The following is a 20,846-nucleotide window of genomic DNA, read 5'->3' on the forward strand; positions in this document are numbered from 1 at the left end:
TTCCAGCCTCCAGACTGTTAAACCACGCCCATGCCGGCCTTGTGAGCGTCGTGGGGAATACCTTGCACATTAAGACATCCGATAGAGTCTGCAGCTCCATGAAAGTCTTATAGTTGAGGATGTGCTCCCTTAGGTTTCCGGCTCCGTCATAGGTTGCCATGGATGGCATCATAAACTTCTTAGGAATGGTCTCCTGCTGCACCCATTTCGAGAAAGGTGAAAAGATGGGCAAGAGAGCTTGGTTGTGATTCTTCGTCCCTAACTCAGCCAGGAGCTGCTCCATTTTCTGTAGCTTTTGATCCACACCCTCTTCTTCTTGTCTGGGCCGCTTCTCCAGGCGATATTCTTCTTCTCGCTCTTCATCTTCTGTCCTCCTAGTTGTCCTGGCAGAGTAACTTTCTGCCTCATCATGTTCTATCAACTCCCTTACCCTTCTTCCCCGGATTCTAGCCTCCGGCTCTTCCTCTTCGCCTGGCCTCCTCCCCCTTTCTCCGGTTTCTCTACTATTTGTTTGAGGGTGGTTAAAGGTAGGTTGGGGTTCATTGATGCGGGGTTCTTCTACCACAGGCAACATATTCACCGAGGTATTGAGGCCCCTCTGCTGCATAATCTGCCCCAGTCAATGGGCAGTGTTTTGTAGTTGGAGGGCCATGGCTTGGAGGTCTTGGTTGGATAGGATGCTTTCGGGCATATTCCTTGCCAAGCTCGACGAGGGATTGAAAGGGATTGGTAGTTGGTTATTGGGAGTTGTGGGGCTGGAGAAAGAGAACTGCTGCCCCTCTTGGGCAGAACTCAGGTCATTGGGGGTGTTGACGATGTTGTTTTCGTTATGGTTAGCCATTGTGAATCTCAGTGGGTTTTGTAAGAATGGAACTCCGGCGATGAAAAGATCTCCTTCGTTCCCACAGACGACGCCAATTGATGATCTGAGATCCAGAAAATAGGGTTTTACAAGGGGTTTGTAAGCTTGGTCCGAGAGGAGGGTGCTCCTCCCCTTTTTATTCGTTTCTTTTATATGCTAATGACGTGTAATGGCCTCACTGCCATTGGGCCACCTGTCTCTGCCATACGGATACGGTCGTACGAAAATATCAGATATCTGCTCCATGCGTAACGACCATATAATTCTCCCTTTTAGCACGCGGGTTAACCTAGCAGTTCGGGGCCGAGCCAGTGATCTTTGTTTTGCTAAGCGTCCAGGCCGGATTCGGGTAGAGAAGGCTGGGTCCTGAGAAAAGTCTGACCTCGAGGGCGAATGGACTGGGTCTTCTCACTCGTGGGACTCCGCAGGTTTTGGGCCGGCCCTGTCACTATGGGCTCGGCCTCTTCCCAGAATGGTGAAACCCAGCGGTCATCAATTAATATATCAATTAATATTAATTAACACGTTATTTTTATTCATTAATGGTGTGATTATTATTTATTTATATTATTTTTAAAAATTTTAATATACTTAAATAATATTTTTATAATATTATATAATTATTTTTAATTTTTAATGTTATTTTTATTTTACTGATTTTAAAATTATACATTAATTTATCACATTTAATAACAAATTTTTTATTAAATTAATTTGTTAAAAAGTAATATATATATATATATATATATATATATATATATATATATATATAAATTTAAATAATCAATTTAATGAAGTAGAGTAATAAATTTAAACTTTGAAATTAATTTAAATAATTAATCATACAAAATAACTTAAATCTGATAATAAAAATAAATAGAAATCTTTATATAATAATTAAAACAATTTTGATATTTATATAAAAGTCACGTAAATAAAGTTATTAATTCTTTTTCAATTTTATTATTTTTTTAAATTTCTGATCTATTTCATCATTTTCATCTTGAATAATTATGGATGGTATGTCTTTTATTATTATTATTATTTTTTTATCTTTGACCTTCTTTATTCTTGTCTTTAATAATCACTTTTGATGGTGTTCCAAATTCTTAAATGTCTTATATTCTTTATTTTTATTTATTTTAATAAAAAAATTATATTGGAATTAGATAAAAATAATTTTTTAAAAAAAAATAAAAATACTGATTGTATTAATAAAATTTTATGAATATCATCTTAAACAGAAAGACGATTATACCTAATAGATTTTCTAACCAAAGTTTGGACAATTAGAATAACATTACGATGAATCTATCTAACAAAAATATCAATTTTATGATCTAACAAAGATTTACAATCATTCAAAATCAAACCCTTGTGCCTATCTAAACCCTGTATAAGATAATTTGGTAAATATATTTTTTCTTCTTTTTCATTTATCGAGCATAAATCATTAAAATCTCTCGAATAAAACCACATAAAAGAATTTATACGAGATAAAACTCGAATAAGGTTCCAAGACTGACGTCGTCGTTGCGATTTTGAAAATCCATAATAACCAGTAAACCTCCATTCAACGTTACCTTTCGAAATAATCGAATTAAAAAAATTTGAAAAAAAGCCAACCACATAAACAGACTCAAGACTTTTCCACATTAACGAAAGGTCTCCTTCTAATTCTTGTCTATTAACTGAGAATCAACCATTAAAATGTAAAAAACTATGAAAAAATTTCATATGAGAACTAAGAGTTTTTATTTTCATAAAAAATAAAATAACCGGCTTGTAACTATGAACCAAATCCTTCAATACAATAATTATTCAAGAATTACAGTCATAAATCTGCCAAAGAGGTCTGTATATTCTGAAAATTGATTGGATTGTATATAAAAAATATCCCCACCATGCAGAAATCATAAGTGACGATCGAAATATCTCTGAAACTCGTAACAGAGACAACAATATTTTTTTCTTTATCGATAGTCAATTGAAGCAGATCATCTTCTATGAAGAAGGAAAAAGAATAAATTAGGTTTAAAAAAAAGGAAAAGCGACAGTATCGAATTATAAAGGGACCACTGAAAAAATTTACATGAATGGAAATAAATTTTAAAAAAATAGTTTGTAACAATACTTTTCAATATTATTAGCATTTAAAAGGTTACAAGTAGCATCTTGCTCTATTATCATAAATTTTTTTACCACACTTCTACCAAAATTTATATTAAAGAATATTCTTATTTAGAATAGTTTTGTTTTCTTAAAATAACATTTAGTACTCTGAAAAATAAATATAAAATTTTTATAAATAATAAAAAAATTTGCTAAATTTATAATTAAATATTATATATCAAATAATTAAATATTTTATAAAATATTTAGATGAAATGTCAGATCAACAATTTCTTTTAATCGAATGTTTGGTACTTCAATAAATCCTTTTGAATTTAATAGAAAAACATAGCTAGATTATTTCAAATTTTATTGTAATTATAACTATAAAAAAATAAAATGTTATTAGAAATAATTCTATCTATAATATCATTATTATAAAAATTAATAATTTATTCTTCATTTACCTAAAAAATAGGTGGATCAAGTACAATTATATTTTTTAAGATAGTTTACGTTGTAATTTATCTGTATATTAAAAAATTAATAATTTATAATAATAACATTTATTTTTTAAAATAATAATAAGTATTTATATAATATATCACATAACTTAATATTAATATTACATTCATAGTAAGTAGCATGAGCATTTGATAATGTTATGATTGAAAAGTTTTCATTTTTTATAAGATTTTCTAAAATGTGACCTAATATCTTTTCAATATTTTTATTTTTTATAAGATTTTTAATAAAAAATAAATTTAATTAAATATAAAAAAATTATTCAATATATATATATAAAATAAAAAAATTATAGTTATTCACATAAACAACTATATTTAAAAAGTCTATAAATAAAAATAATAATTTAATTAATAATTTAGTATGAAATATAATCTATTTAATAAATAGAAAAAAATAAAAATAAACTCATAATTTTATTTTCTCTAACATCGTGTTTTAAATTATTAAAGTTATTAAAATGAAACCTCGTTATTCCTTGGTGTATTACAATGGTACATGTTTTTTATAAGAGTAAATTGAATAGGTAATTTTTCAAATTTTTTATGAATATAAAAATAAATAGCATTAATTTCTTTAATTATACCATTGATTATGATATAAGTCTTTTTGTTTGTCAAAATGAATTTTTAAATATTTTAATAATATTAAAGATTACAACTTTCGACCTAAATTCCTTGTGTGGTCTTGATACTCTCGTTTTTTTCTCTTTTTTAAACCTAACTCATTTTTTTCTCTAAACATGAAAAACGATCTCCATCAATTAACTATCGATGAAAAAGAATATGTTATTGTCCCTATTAAGAACTCCCGAAATATTTCGATCGTCACTTATAATTTTTGTACAATAGAGATATTTCTCATATACAATCCAATTAATTTTCAGAATATACAAACCTCTGTAACAGATTTATGACAGCAATCCTTAGACAGTTATTGCATTGAAGGATTTGGTTTCTAGTTACAAGCCAGACATTTTATTTTTTATAGAAACAAAAGCTCTTAGTTCTCGTATGAAATTTTATCATAATCTTTTATACTTTGATGGTTGATTCTCAGTCAATAGATAAAAATTAGATGGAGAGTTTTTGTTAATGCCATGGATTTATTTCTGTGGTTGACTTTTTTTAAAATTTTATTGATTTGGTTATCTCGAAAGATAATATTCAATGGAAGTTTACTAGTTATTATGGGTTTTCAGAATCGCAACGACGATATCAATCTTGGAACTTTATTTGAATTTTATCTAGGACTAGTAGAAATCTTCCGTGACTTTATTTGGAAGACTAATAATTTATGCTTGAGAGATAAGAAAGAAGAAGGAATATATTTGACAAATTATCTTATGTAGGGGTTTAGACAGAAACTTGAAAAGTACTTTTGTCAAATTATTTTATGTAGACTGATGTTTCTGTTAGATAGATTCGTTGTAATATTACTCTAACTGTATATATTTTGGTTAGAGAATATATCAGACATAATTGTCTCTATTTGGAATGATATTTCTTTTTATTTGATGAAATTTTATTAATATAATATATAATTTTACTTTAATAAAATAATATTTTAAAAATATTATTAAATATTCACCTCTTCAATTTTAATTATTTTTTTAAAAAAGTTGAATAATGAAAAAAAATTAAATATAGAATATTAAAAATTTATAATAAAATAATATTTTTTTCATATAAGCTAATATTAGATTTTTAACTGACCCTCTCTTTAAAATTCAATAGATTCAACACTAAAAATAAATAATTTAATAGTTTTTTTCTACATTGTTGTATATTTTTTTATTATTTTATTATTTTTATTGTGGTATTATTATTTGAAATAGAAAAAATTAAATAATTATATATAAAATTTAAAAGATTATATAAACCATAAGCGGAAACAATTAGTATTTATTTCATATATTAGACAACCGTTTACAAATCGAATAAAAAATTATTGTGGTGTAACTTCTTCAGTTTAAATTACTTCAAATTATTTTAATGTAATCTCTGAAATTCTAATCAATTAGTAAAAAATTTATTTGTCTTCATTTTAATATAGAATTTATTTTTTTGATATTTAGTTTAAATAATAAATATTTTTTATATTTACTTTAAATAAAAAATACTTTAAAAATTCACGTGGTTCATAGAAAATTTTGTAAAATTTAAATTTATAAGAAAATTTAATTAAAAAGAAAAACATTTTATAATAATTACACCAAAAATTATACATTATTTAGTATTAATTAACGTGGATTAAAAATTATTTTTATTTTTATATAGGCCATTTGTAATTTTAATTTAAATAAAATTAAATATAAAAATAATTCCTTAATTAAATAACTAAAATATTAATCTTTCTATTTAGAATTATAATTAATTATAACTTGTATGCGCGCCGTTAATTTTCTATTTTAAATAAATAGAAATAGACATTGAAAATTTTAGAAAATTTTAAATCAATATTTAAGAAAGATTCTATCACCATGTTTAGAATTTTTTTTTAATATTTAATTTTTGTTCTTCCAACGAGGCTTGGTTCTCTGCACTTTGAAACCTTCGCTATCGTATGCATGTAATAAAATTCTCATAAAACATTAAAAAAAAAACTCACTAAAATAAATACAAAACTGATTTACAAAGAAATAAACATAAAAGAACAAAAGGCAAAAATTATCCCTAGAATCAAAATTGATACAACTTTTTACTCCTTGCACAGAATTATCTAGAAAAAATGAACTATGAAAGCTATGAGTAATTATATTTTTTGATCTTCTAATCTCTTTCGTTCTCTCTCTTCCCCTCTTATAATATTTTTTATTTTAAACGCTAATTATTGATGGCCTATTTGCTACTATTCAATTCATTCTGTATTAATCCAATAACATAAATAATTAACACAGTTAATTTAAATTACTATTTATGTTAATAGTTTTTTTTATTCATTATTATTAAAATACATAAAAATATCTTTCCCCATACACTCCGATAGCTTTTTATTGGTTAGTATGTAAAGAGCTTATTGTGGATAACAACTTTTCTTAAAATACTCACCAGCTCTAATTACATTGTTAAAATAATAATAATAATAATAATAATATTATTATTATTAATAAAAGTCTTAATAAAAAATACAAATACAGATAGTAAATAATGAATATATAAAATAAATAAAGCATATGTCACGTGAATCACAGTATCTATATCTTGAAATGTATATATATATATGTATATATTCTTAGCAAAAGTTCTTTTGATAGATTAATTACGTGCTCGAAGAAGCCTTCTTAAATCTTTTCCTGATTCCTGTGCATGCATCCTTGATATCCATTTCTCTAATGATATAACGGAAAACACAGAAGCCTTAAGGCAATGAATAAGATCATCATAAATGAAAGCGGAAACATGAGGACAAGAGTACAAATCAAGCTCTAGAGACAAAGATGAAGCTCCACAACTGGATAGCTTCTAATAAATTGGACATAACTATGCAGTGAAAAAAAAATCAAGAAACTCATAGCTCTGGAAACACATAATTGGAGGTGCCCAACTGCCCATATATTTCAAAAGATCCGTATAATACTGCTGCAAAAACCAATTAGCATATTTCAAACATTTGTTGGCCATTGATTATGATAAGTGGTACTTACAGATCCTTTTTCACTTGCTTCTCATTATTCTCTACCTGCAGCTTCATTTCAAAGCTTGGACTCTCCAATATGCTTTTCAGGAATATGTTCTATCTTTGGCAAATCTTCACCACCTTCTGCACATCTCTCTTCCAATAAAGCACACTCCATGATATACAATGAACGAAGCGACACTGGCAGCCCTGAAGCTGGTAAGCATGCTAGTTTTGGACAAGATTGTATTGATAAACTTTCAAGATGTCGGAGTTCATGGAGACGAATAGGAAGTGATTCCAGATTGGCACATGATGAAAGTCTCAAATTCTTAAGTGAGCTTCCTAGCTTCTCTTCGGGGAAAGATACAAGTTTAGGACATTTGGAAATATGCAGCTGCTCAAGATAGTTTAAGTTTTGTAGCCCAGTAGGTACGTCCTTCAAAGCACTGCACATGTTAATTGAAAGATGTTGCAGCGAACTAGGAAGCCCCTTCTTACCAAATGACAGCAACCTTGGACAGCATGAAATTTCCAAATTTTGGAGGGACTGAAGATCTTGTAAGCCTAACTCATCTTGCAATGCCTCCAGTCGGTAAAAGTCCTTTATTTTGAGATTTTTCAGTGCAGTTAGTTGCTGAAGAAGACCATCAGGTAATAAATATACTCTCCGGAAGTTCAAAATCTCCAATGAGGATAAGGAGGTGAGGAAATGCAGTGAGCTCAATACTGTCTGATGACAGTCATCTAGCAACAAATGGTTCAGTGATGGAAATTTTGGAAGATTGTTAATGCTGGGGCAGTTCAAAACAGCAAGATCCTCAAGGACAGGGAAGTCTCCATGATCAATCCCTTCCCATTCCCTCAAACTTCTCATCTCTTCGAGCTTTAGTGTCTTCAAAGAAGGAAACCCCTTATTCTTACCCTTCCCATAAAACTCACGACCAACGCTTTCAAGCTCTTGCATCGTACTTATGGTGAGATATTTGAGGTACGGCAGCTGACCAAGAGGAGGGAGGGTTTTACAGTAATTACAATGTAAGAATTCAATTCTCTCCAGATGAGACAGCGAATCTCCCATCCAGTTTGGAAACTTGGCACCAGGATATACATCAATGGTTAATTCTCTAAGGTGGGTATGAGGTTCAAGACATTCAAGTAACTCTTCATCAATTGCATCCCGGACACGTCGGCTCCTACTCCATCTCAGCACTAACTTGCGTATATGTTGCTTCCTCTTCAAGCTAGCCTCCCTTGCATCTTCAATATTAGTAACATCCTCAATCCTGTCAATGCAAAGTGTTGCTCGAAGTTCATTCATGTCCTTCAACTCATTGATTCCCCTCCCGGCTTCATTTCCAGCAACAAATCTATGCAGCCTCTGCAAAGAAGTAAGTGTTCCAAAGGATGGTGGCATGGATCTGAGATGCCAACAACCTGTCAAATCAAGATGGAATAGATTTATCAAATCTTTTGTACCTTCTGGCAACAGGAGAAGCTTGTTGCAATTGGCAAGAATTAGTGTCTGCAAATTACAGAGGCTGCAAATTGATTCAGGTAGCTCCTTGATGTCAGTGTGAGAGAGGTCAAGATACCTCATATGCATCAAATCGCCGACGGAATCTGGTAACTCTTTTATAGAAATGTGACTCATGTCCATTGAACGTAAACATTTCAAACTGCACAGCAGTTCATGAGGGACTGTCAAATTAGAGTTCTCTCGAGTTGAAATTTTATTGCAAAGTAGAAGCATTGTCCGCAGGCTCCTTTTTGTGTACAAGGCGTCCAATGTAACCGACTTAAATGTGTCAACTAGCACAGATGAATGCCGAACCATCTCTGGGATGTTCTGAAGTTTCTCAGGCTCAAATCTGAAGCACATTTCCCCAGCCACAGCTTGCGCTAGGTCATGAATCAAGTCATGCATAACAAACTTTAAACGATCGGTTTTGGATGATTGAAAGAAAGACCTCATCCACAAATCATCAAAATAGTCAGATGCAACTTCTTGCAAGCGCCTCCTTCCCTTACGATGAACAAATCCCTCTGCCATCCACAGCAAGACCAAGTTCTCTTTACTGAAATTGTAATCTTTTGGAAATATTGAGCAGTACATGAAACACTGCTTAAGATGTGCTGGAAGATGATTATAACTTAGTCTCAAGGCTGGAAAGATTTCGTTTTCCTCGTATTCCAACTCCCATATACCACTTTGTGAAATCATCTCCCATTCAGCAATTTCAGTCTTTGCATGGAGGAGTCCTCCAAGTGTCTCTGCCGCCAAGGGCAAACCTCGACATTTCTTCACAATTTCCTTACCAATTGATACTAGGTATGGATGCGCATCCTCATTCCCATCTATGAATGCCCTTTGCTTGAACAACAACCAGCAATCATCGTCGGACAGAACTTCCAAATGGTATGTTGGAAGTGTGCCCATGATTGATGCAACTTTTTTACTTCTGGTAGTTACGATGATTTTACTTCCCAATGCTCCTGCAATGAAAGGAAGGCGCAACACGTCCCAATCTCTCTCCTTTTCAGTCCACACATCATCAAGCACAACCAGGAATTTTTTCCCCTTCAACTTGTCACGAAGACTAGTTTGAAGGGCATCCAAATCCACAAGATCACAACTTTTCCTGTCAATCGAATCCAAAATTGATTTTGTAAGCCTTCGAGCATTGAAGTCGTCTGAGACACAAATCCATGTTCTGAGCTCAAAGTTCTTGGTGACCAAGGGATCATTGTATACACGCTGAGCAAGTGTTGTCTTTCCTAGGCCTCCCATCCCCACAATGGGAAGAACAGCAACATCATTTCCACAGAACTCATCAGACACTAACAATTTTACTATCTTTTCAATGTCCCCCGTCCTACCAATAACCCGGTTTTCATCTATCAAGGAGCTAGTTTGCAGCCTGTCCCTCTCCCTCAATTCTGCCCAAGCTACACCAACTCCCTCTCTCAAACCAAGCTCATCCTTATCTTTTGCGATTTCGCCTAACCGCTCATTAATTTCCTTTATCTTAGAATCTAGCCCAAGTTTGGAAATAAAATCTTTGGTTATAGGGCGCAAGTTGGTTACCTTTTTCTGCTGATTAAAGCGAAAGGCTACTGTTGCAATCTCATCTAGTACATCATCTGCATCATAGGCGACTTGTTTGAGGTCATTAAGCCAAAATTTGACTTCTTGATCACTGATCTGCTTTCCCTCAGCATCATTGAGCACAGCTTGGATTTTTGACAGGCTTCTGCGCAGTTTCTTGAGATCTATATCAATCCCAAACCGGCACCCGAATTCTATCAAGATCGGTGAAGCCAAATTCTCGAGCGCTATATGGAAAGTAGCAGAAAGAGAAGTCTCTCCTACCACTGCCATTCTCTTAAACAATTAAAAATTTGGAAATAACCGAACCTACTAAAGTACCAAATCTCCTAAAAGCTGCCTTTTTTATGCCGCTGCAACTCGATTTGATTCTAGATTCACGGAAGAAGGATAGAAGCATCCAGGAAAGGGAGAAAAGCAGGTAGGGAGCAGGCTCGAGACTTTTCCTAAAAAATTATATTGTCTCATGATAGAATTACAACTTATTAAACTTTTTTTTTTCTTTCAAATAATAACAACAAATTAATTTCAATAACATTATTCCTACTCAGTTTTTACGGCATGAGAAATCTTTAAATTGAGATAAAAGATAATAAAATAGAGTAAATTAAAACCAACTAAAAAATTGAAATAAAAGGCTCAGATCTCGTGAACCAGAGTGGCCCGGCAGCCAAGTCCAGAATAGGCCCTTCAGTTCGTGATTTTAACTCAAAACATGCCGAGCCTTTTCTGGAAGGTGGGCTTTGAACCCGAAAGGAATTAGCATTTGCAGAACCCAACATTGTAGCATAGTAACCAACTTCATTTGATTGGCTAGTCACTAGTGAAGCAGCCAGCTAGCAATTTGTCCTGAATAAACACTTGTCATGATCAGTTAACATCCAGGAAGCTTGCAGAATCATGCCAACCAGCAGAAAAAAGTGATGCCAGGAAAAGATGTCAATCAAAATTCAACAATTTTATCATATCAGGGTGCAGGCAAAATGTAAGCCTCAATTCTTTTACACCATGTGAACCTGTAAACCATGAAATATTCAACTCTATACTCATAAGCCGACGATGCTAAAGGTAGTGCACAACATGAAAGCATCACTTAACACAGCGGTAAGTGACAAGGGAATCAACAAGTCCACCACTGCAAGTAATTTTGACCACCTGCCCCTTTTCCAAACCATAATATCGTGCAATAGCATCGGTTTCTAGCATCCTTGGCAACTGAAAAGAAGAGAAGAAGAATAAGAAACTTTTGTACCCTGATAATGTTGCAGCATCTAAATTTGTATTATCCAATATAATCATTATTAGTGTTAACATTAGGTACAAGTTTGCCCTCAAAGTTGCATGCTAAGTAGATGAAAATCGAGGCTATCCACTAAGAATTACGGTTATATGTAATTTATAAATGTTTTTTCAGTGTACTTGATTTTACCATAGACGATAAAAATGTGAACTCCTAACCATTTGAATTTAAATTATTAAGATGTATACAGGTTTGTTTCCCTTCTAGGCTTCTCATTAAAGAAACCTTTGCAGGCTTTCTTGTATTGAAAAGCAATACAACCACTGGCTGGGCCTTCTCTTACAAACTAAAAATGTTCACAGGAAAATATTGTAATAGAAGTGTATGGTGACCGAGTAAAAGCCCCCAATAATTAATTCACACAGAGTCTCAACAGCTACAGCAATCCATCGACCAGGCTGCTACCCCAACTCCATGCGCAAAAAAAAAAAAAAAAAAGAGGGAGAAAGAGAGAGAGGGGATAATCCTCATATATATGTAACGGATCTAAATCAGTATATGTTATATTGTTTCAAGAAGGAAGAGAACAAACTTACAGTAATGAATGCAAATATGCTCCATTTCTAGTAAAAAAATCACAAAAATAAACATAGTTACCTGTTTGTCTTCAGTCTTGTACTTGTTCAACAGCTGTTGCGTCAGTTCAGCGGTCAATATCTCATATGTTGGCTGTATAACATGCTTGGTGATATTCAACAGCAATTCAGTAATCTAAAAAAAGCAAACAATTTGTTAATTAAGAACTTCAATGGAACACCATCTTAAACAACATGTGCACCGATAGTTTTGAATTCAAAATATCATACGAAAATCACAACGCAAGCATATATGACTGCAAAAACTATTATCATATTATTGACATAGATGAACAGGTATTGCCTGGTTTACAATAGCCACAAGCATCATTCTTCAAATGTCAGACACAGAATTAAGAACAAGGAACCCTAACTAGCAAGAAGGAGAATAAATAATCAGTAATTTTTATACGCAGAGGTGGGGGGGTGGGAGGGAACAAGAACTTAATCCATTGATCATCTGCACTTTGAGGCACGTAGTGCTCGTTAGGCTACAAGGCCATTGACAAACAAGAAGCATTCAGCATTATACATGAATTGAAAATTTTTATTTTACTTTAATATATAGAATCAGTGAGAAGCTTACCCACATGTTCAAGGGGCAAAAAAGTTGCATAAAGTGAGCTATAAAATTTCCATCTTACAAGATCAATAGCCCCAAATTGAACATGGAAACATTGGAATTTAGTAGAAAAATCAGGAAACTCACTTGAAAAGTCTCAACTTTACATTGCAATTTATCCAACTCTTTCCGCGCAAAATGGTTCATTTTACTTTGCAATATCAATATCAACCCATGTAAACTTTCTTTGTTAGGAATCTGGCAAAGAAGACCACGGATAGCTGCCGTTCTGATTTCATCGGAGCCCATAAAGACAACCAATATCTGCTACATCAAATAATATATTACTATAATATTACTCATAATAATCAAGCATGTAATGCAAATAGCGGTATCCACCTGTCTACGCTGATTTGAGCGTAGAGAGGCGGAGATACGTAGGCGTTTGAGCTCAGGTTTGTCACCAAACTCGACTCGGAACTCCGCAAGCGAGCGAGTAACCTCTAAGTCAGCCACATCATAGCCTCGGTCTCGTAGCATTTCCAGAATCGTCTTCCGAGAGAGGTAATACCTAAGGCTCTCTGCGCTACCTTGGTCCACAAACTCCGCCATGCATTTGCTCACACTGCCGCATCCTCCGCCATAACGGCCTTCCATTGCCATTCTCCCCAAACGCACTGTGTTTCTCTGAAACAAGGGAGAGAGAATCCGAAGCGTCTCAACTGAGTGGCGCCTGTGGGCCGTTTAAACAAAACGCAGGGTCCGCGACAGTTGAACGGCGCGTTTGGTGTTGCATCCAAACGGTCTTAGAATAATACGTTTTTTTTTTTAACTCCTACCATGGGCCGATTTCAGCCCATTAACGTTACGGCCATTGGACTATTAGTCCTTAGCCAACTGAAATTTACCTCCCCTATCGAACGGTAAAAATATTTGGTAACTTGCTATTAGACCGGCCAGTCTGAGTTAAGCTTGGAGCAAAATTAAAATCAATTCGGTCCATTGTAGAACCAAACCAATATGAAAATAAATAAAAATAGATTGACTAAAAACGGAGCAAAATTAATCAGTTCAATCTGAATTGATCTCAAATTAAAACTTAAAAATTTTTCTTTTAGAAAAAAAAAAAATTTACAATTGAATATAATTAAAATCAAAATCGAAATGAAATTGGACCTACTCCAGTTTTAATCTTTCTAAATTTTGAACCATAACCAATGATTTAAACTTGAATCTAACTTGGTGGACCCATTCAACTTGGTGGACCCCCTAATTTAGTGAAATTCAAGATTATGAATTGTTGAAGAGTTTGAATCATATCAAAACCAAAACCTGAGAAAAACCGAACAATTCCTCGTAATATTTGTAACTGGATTAGATCAGAATAAAAAGGTTTATCTATTAATCTAGTTGGTCTCAACTTTTTTAAAAATAAATAAATAAATTACATCAAATTCAAAATCAAACTGAATGCGTGTTTGAATTGAATTATAATCAAAACCAAAATGAATAATGGTACATCATCTTTGAATCGGTTTTGTATGATTTAAATCGGTCACAATCCGAAATTCCTTTGACGTGAACAAATTGGACTTCGTCTTCAATATGTCGAGTAATTGCTAACCATGAATATCTCCCTCAATAAAGTGAAATTTTGAGAGGAAATCGGGAAATCTATATGCTATTAATCTTCAAGAATACAATCATGTGGTTCACCTCAAGCTCACAGCTAATGTCACCATTAGTGGAGAATCTTATGCAAACTGCTAAAGCTTTTGCAACAAAGTCTCACAAATGCAATTTTTCCAGCTTTTAGAAAAGATGAATAAATGATGTCCTTTAGCAGTTACGAACTCAATATGCTCTGGCTTCAAATTGCCATCGTGTAATGCAATTTCCACCGAGTCATTTTCTGTAAGAATATTGCATTCTTAAAAGCAATAACAATAACTAAGCTTTAATGTTAAAGCTGGCTAGAACTAATTACATAGATCATTTGTCGCCATTAGACACCGACTCTGCATTATTATTAATCGCACATCTTAAAAATACTTTTGAAAATTGCTGGAGTATCTAGCATTCGTGACAACTAGACAAACCAATAGGCAGTAATTTCACCCTAAAATTGGCAAGGGAGCAAGGTACACTTCCAATGCGTCACTCTTAGGTGTAAAATTACATTGAACGCACAGAAACTGCTACTCTCAAGGAGTATTACGGGGCAAACAAGTTGAATGCCGATTTAAGTAAACTAAAAAAGTGCAATAAAGGCATAGAAAATCAGCTTCCAGTTGAAAAGCTAGAGTTTCTCTTAAGAAATACCTATCACTTTGGTGTCTGCTGCTAAAGATAAACTAGAGGGTGTCTCCATGTGCAAGCAGCTGCCATCAAATTTTCGAGAAAATGCAATACAACAATGGTCGGTTTGTCAGTACATGGTTTTGTCACAAGTACAAAGCTTCTAACTCACAATTACAAACATCACTTCCTATTCGTCATTTCCGTCGCAACACAAAAATGGACATTCCCTGGCCCGTCTCCTTGTTTTCCCCCCATGTAACTATTAGCTAATTACTTATGATTTTCTTCCCGATTAGTGGAGGTTAACATGGTGCCATGAAATGAGCTAAAGTATCTGATCTTTCTCCACCCACCTCTTCCTTCCACGGTAATTCTAAACAGCCTGAAAGTAGACAACAAGGAAATATAGCTGAACAGCAGCAATGCACATTGCATGTAGAATATATAAAATTCTTCGCAAATGATATTGTTTTGACTTCTCAAAAGCATCAGAAGTCATAATGACAAAAAAAACTTGGTAGTTATGTAATTCATTTGCTTATCATAAGTTACTTTTTATGGAAAAAAAATATATTCAGAATAGCTGCGGGTTAAGCTAGAAGAAAGCATAATTCCTGCAACTTCTGGAGTTGAAGAGACCATAGCTGCTATTTTCATCAGCTACAACACAGTTGCATCATAAATTCAAATTGACTGTTCAAGCACCATGACAAGACACCATAATTGAATGATGCAATTTTAAAGTAAAATTTAAATTAAAAAAATAGAAAAAAAAAAGGGAGGACACGACACATGCCTACCCAAAAAAGAAAGGAAGAAAGAATTACTCACGAAATGTATGGTAATCCAGTGAGGATAGCATCTCAATTCCCAGAAGTAGTTCTTCGTCGCACCACCAAATCATCAGCAGAATAATAATCAGCAATGAGTCGATACATGTATGATGGATTATGCCCTCCGCTGTGAATCAAGTACACTTAGTAGTCTCCCATTAGTCCATTACAAATTTTTGTTTTTTCGGACCATTAAAAATTTACAATTGTATGAGTTGGTCAAAAACCTAAACAATTCACAATATACATGGATATATGTTTTGAAGACTGCTAAATGTGGAATAAGTTGGTGAACATCAAGCATTTTGACCACATAAAGAGAAGTCCCAGAAACCAGAACAAGGGACCTTTCTACTCTCATGCAGTGCTCAAAGAATAGAACTTACGTGTCAGTGATGAATAGACTAACAAGCTTTGGTGGTACATAGTCAAATGTTGGATTGACAACATGCAGAAGAGGAGAACCAGTGGCACTCCCAAAATCCAAGCAATCAGAGAATTCTCCAAAATCCAGCAGCTCAGAAGGGGATCTCAATTCATTTAGTAAGACCTCAGGATTGTGTGGATACAAGGGGCACAGCTGCCATGCAGGCAAAACAGTACATGTTAAAAGACTTTAAAAGAAAATTTATAAGCTGTTTTCTCCAGTTCTGCTGCAGCAGTGGAAGTTCAAGGAAGACTTAAGTGGTCAGTTACTATGAGCAAAAAGTACAAGGTGGACCAGGCGTGATCTCATGATGGACACTGATGCAAATTAGCCTGATATATTGACCCCCCAACACCATTAGGCTATCACGTAAGCCTCTACTCTGTCAATTATTCCCAAACTAGCTATATACTATATAGTTTCATTGGGTCCAAGGTTGATTCTTGTTTAAGAGCAAGACTGGCCTGAAAAGGTGATTGGACATAGGTTTAACCTCAGACTGGTCAAATTGTTGGCCGGCTCATGTGAGCAAAATTCAGTTTGAAACCAAAAAACCGACCAAACTAATTTGCTTTGGAAATTTGTTTAGGTTTTCAGTAGTTTGGTTTTTATTTTTAAAAATTCAGTCTGTTTGGTTAGGTTTTCTGAAGGAAAAAGTGGTTAAACTAAACTAAAAGTCTCATATTAGAGTTAAAAATAGGAAATATAAGTGAATTAGAATTAAGTCCAACATAATTTCTTTAAAAGAAATCCAGGATGACACCAAAATTGATAAATCGAACTGAATCAAACCAGTATGGTTCCGTTTTGTCGGCTAAAAATTTTGGTTCCTCTCTAATTTGGTTCAGTTTGGTCAGATAAAAAAAATTCAGCTTTGAGATTTTCCAGACCAAACTAATGCTCACCCTCTATTGTGCCCTAGCCAACTCAAATCAGGCCACTCTGGGCAAACTGCACGTGAGAGCTTCTATGCTGGATCTCTCTCTCTCAACACATATCATATGCGTTTTGTTTAGACTATATAATATCACAATATAAATAGAACAATATTCTAACAAGGATTAAATTTAATGCTCAAGAAACAGGAATTTTTCATTAGCTTATTATCCATTTTATTGGAACTATTTTTCACACCACCTGAAAAGCAACTGGTACCAGAAGCTTAAGACCACTTGGAAGGTGAAGAAAGCAAATGATTCAAGATTTACAGTTCAAGAATCGTGCACTGCTTGTTCACTTCTAAGTTCTAAGGCTCCAGGAGAAACTGTTACGACTTACCTTGTGACTACCAGCAAGCACAACAAATGGAACTGCATGTTTTTGAGCAGCAAGTGCAACCATATTCAATCCAACAGGTGCTATAACACCACCATTGGCCATGACAGCATGAGCTCCAACTATAACCTTCAAAAATTACGAGTTTATAAATGAACAAGGAATGGTCCACCAATCCATTACAAGAAAATAAAAAGGGAAAAAAATTGAAGTTAAGACTTTCATGTACCATGTTCACTCGTGAAATCATGGCAAAAACTGCAGAATCAGTAATCAAAGTGGCCTGTAAACCTCTTGCAACCAACTCTTTGGCAAGAAGATGCCCTTGATACCTAGTTGAATACAGACTAGTGATGAGATAATCAAGTAACAGAGAGAACAGCAAAATTTCACAATCACAAAATAGTTACTTTGTATTATGAACAAAGACCAAGCTATTTGCACAAACCTCGGAGCCCCCTCAGCAACAAATACTCTGAATGATCTTTTCTTCTCCTTTGCAGCACAAAGGAATTCCAATACTGTTCTTGAACTGCCTAGAGTTAATATTACCTCACTAAAGACATATTTAATAATATGATCAGTAAAACTTAGATATGGAAACAACACATTATTCACAAGCAGCAAATGTCCATAAATTAACATCATCAAAGTTGAAACTCGCATGGTGCAATGTGCAAATGGTGACACGTGCTTGCTTTCAGATAAATGGAGAAACAAGAACAGAACCCAGTACTCACCAAGACAATCATACAGAACTGATACCTTTTGTGCATACAACCAAACATTTAAAAAATGAGTCTGTAAAGTTAAAATATATTATTTGTTATAGAACAAGAGAGGAAATTACTTTTGATGAATGTGTTCCACTGCTTGCTCAGCAATCTGTTCATGACAAGTAGTGATATCTTGTATAAGCTCATTAACTGCTTCAATGACATCATGTTTCAGCTTCCGACTTCTTGAACTTTTATCGACAGCTGTTGAGGAAAATAGATCCTTAAAATACCAAAATTTTATACATTATCCCTTTCTCAAAAGGGAGAAGTATAAGGAAGAAAAAGGGCACATGATACTGAGCTTATTTAATAAAATTATTAACATTCAATGCTATTGCTATCAACACCACGGACAGCCAATTTTTATCACAAACAAATGTCCAACCAATTTAAGTTCAAAGACTACTGAAGTATTTCTAATTCCAATAAGCACACAGTAGACTAAAATATTCTATAAGATGCAACATAAAACAGTTCAAAGGATAAAACAACAGGAGCTCACATTTGCTTTTTCCTTCAGAATCACCCCCTGATGAAGAAGTATGAGGAATAGCTGCTGAGTCAGGCATGTCCTCCAGGAGAGTCTGCAAGGAAGGTGGACGCAAAGTACTTCTTGCAGCAGCAGCAACAACAGCAGCTGATAAAACCGGGTGATCACCTCGCTCACCATCATCCTCATCATCACTTACAGCTGATAAGTTCAATCCCGCCATAGCAGCTGTGGTCAGAGAAAGATCCTCCTCCCTAATAATGTGTAAAACACGCCTCACTATATTACCCACAGCCAGCTCTGCAATGGGTTTACATAGTGTAGAGATCAATAGAACATACAAGCATCCATAATTCTTGCAACAAACTAGCATATAATGCAAACAATAATCATGAAAAAATAATTCCTAGGATAAGAAACATTCTGAAGCATAGTTTCAATATTGTATCAAATTTCAGATGAGCCTGCATAGGCTCCCATACATAGTTCTTCGTTGTGTACCTCCATTCTCTAATTTTGCACCTCTCTCTCCTTCTCCCTCTCTCTCTCTCTCTTCATAACCCGCACCATTCTATTTCTCTTCTTTACAACTATCATAGCTAAGATAAGAATGTTGAGATGGATGCATGGAAGTAGAAAGTAGAGTGAATTCGTAGGAAGAAAATATGGAACCTCTTAGGAAAAAATATATAACTGAGATGATTTGGCCATCTGCAACATAGGCACATGGATGCAGCAGTGCTTAAAGCTTTCTTTCAATTTTCACCAAAATATAGAAGCTAACCAACTTCAAAATTTGAAAATAATGCATAAGTAATGGACTCGGTGTATAATTCAATCAATACCTATTTAATTGGGGAAAAAAAAAAGCATGCCATTTACCCATTGAAAAGACACATACCAACAGGATTTGCAGCAATTAGCTGCTCTCCAACAGCCTTCACGGCATCAATCAAAGCTCCAGCTTGGTTGTTATAAGGCACTCGCTGCTGTGAGATTACCGACCGTAACAACTCTGCTGTCTGTCTTGATGTGGCCTGAGAGCCCTCAATCTTACTGCCACCGGAAACCAAACGAGAAAGAAAATGAGCCCATTAATTAACAAAAAGAACTGAAAAATATCATTTGACAAGGGAATCACCGCTTCTTAAGCTTGTTAAGAAAATCATTGACGAGAGCTTGCACGTCAGGCATGATTACCCCAATCTTTCCCCCAAAATGCTGCAATTAGCAAATATATAGTCACTACTAATCCGCTTAGAATTCTAAGCGGAAAGAAAAATACACCAGCAAATAAAATAAGCACTTGAAAAGTGCTTCAAAATGAATAGACTAAGCGAAATTTGATCATTTTCTTTCTTTTTAAGAAAAAAAAAAAGAAGAAGACAATTTGTCTGAAAAGTAAAATCAAGATAAAGGGTAAAATACAAGTAGAACACTAGAGCGAGGGATACAGAAATAGAAATGGAAAGTAAGAAGGAGACCTAAATGAGAGATCAAAGAAGCATGTAAATGGAGACGAGAGCTTTTGGCGATGTTATACTCGCACACGGTGAAGCCTTGCGGTTTTTGGTTTGGGCTTCTATGGGTTCTCTTCTTTTGCGTGGGTCGTCTGATTGCAATACTAATATATATATATACATAGAAAAGTGGAAGAGGGGAATAATGGTATTCCCATGGTGCTCGCCTTTAAATTATGCAGGGAGATTTACAATTTAAATTATTAACAACTCAATTTTTATATTTTTAACAATTTATTAAAATATTATTATATTTTCTTCATATCAAATCTCATTACCGTTAAAATTAAATAAAGTAAGATTAATAAAAATTTTAAAATTTAATTTTATCCTCAAATAAAACTCCTTATTTAGTTTTTAGATATTGCTATTATTAACAATTTAGTTCTTATATTTTTAAAAATCTATTAAAACATTTTTATCTTTTTTCATATTTATTAAAACATTCGTATCGTTTTTTTCCGTCAATGAAATAGTTTCTATCTTTTCTCATATCTATTAAAACGTTCTCATCATTTTTTTCCGTCAACGAAATTGTCCCTCCCTATATTTTTATAA

General features: G+C 33.7%; 3 protein-coding genes across 4 annotated transcripts; all 3 read right to left on the minus strand.

Moving 5' to 3' along the window:
- Nucleotides 1-6,859: 6,859 nt before the first annotated feature.
- LOC110613682 (putative disease resistance protein RGA3) lies at nt 6,860-10,724 on the minus strand. The gene has a single exon (XM_021754917.2). It carries the CDS (start codon nt 10,497-10,499, stop codon nt 7,194-7,196), a length of 3,306 nt encoding a protein of 1,101 aa, XP_021610609.1. The 5' UTR covers nt 10,500-10,724; the 3' UTR covers nt 6,860-7,193.
- A 129-nt stretch (nt 10,725-10,853) lies between these two features.
- Nucleotides 10,854-13,696, minus strand: LOC110613683 (DNA-directed RNA polymerase V subunit 5C). Its single transcript, XM_021754918.2, has 4 exons — nt 13,063-13,696; nt 12,811-12,987; nt 12,124-12,237; nt 10,854-11,441 (listed from the first exon to the last, which is right to left on the minus strand). Exons 1-4 carry the CDS (start codon nt 13,324-13,326, stop codon nt 11,316-11,318), a joined length of 681 nt encoding a protein of 226 aa, XP_021610610.1. The 5' UTR covers nt 13,327-13,696; the 3' UTR covers nt 10,854-11,315.
- Nucleotides 13,697-15,045: 1,349 nt separating this feature from the next.
- LOC110613717 (translation initiation factor eIF-2B subunit beta) lies at nt 15,046-20,411 on the minus strand. 2 transcript variants are annotated; one of them, XM_021754972.2, is made up of 11 exons: nt 20,253-20,411; nt 19,910-19,989; nt 19,670-19,824; nt 18,781-19,068; nt 18,350-18,479; nt 17,948-18,055; nt 17,729-17,831; nt 17,503-17,628; nt 16,184-16,377; nt 15,796-15,924; nt 15,046-15,346 (listed from the first exon to the last, which is right to left on the minus strand). In XM_021754972.2, the coding sequence occupies exons 2-10, from the start codon at nt 19,960-19,962 to the stop codon at nt 15,828-15,830; spliced, it is 1,254 nt and encodes a 417-aa protein (XP_021610664.1). In that variant the 5' UTR covers nt 19,963-19,989; nt 20,253-20,411; the 3' UTR covers nt 15,046-15,346; nt 15,796-15,827. The 2 variants fall into 2 exon arrangements, with proteins under 2 accessions (XP_021610664.1, XP_043811507.1); XM_043955572.1 differs by lacking the exon at nt 20,253-20,411 and having other exon boundaries at nt 19,910-20,234.
- Between the last annotated feature and the right edge of the window lie 435 nt (nt 20,412-20,846).

The sequence above is a fragment of the Manihot esculenta genome, chromosome 4, assembly GCF_001659605.2.
Source record: "Manihot esculenta cultivar AM560-2 chromosome 4, M.esculenta_v8, whole genome shotgun sequence".
Classification (NCBI taxonomy): Eukaryota; Viridiplantae; Streptophyta; class Magnoliopsida; order Malpighiales; family Euphorbiaceae; genus Manihot; species Manihot esculenta.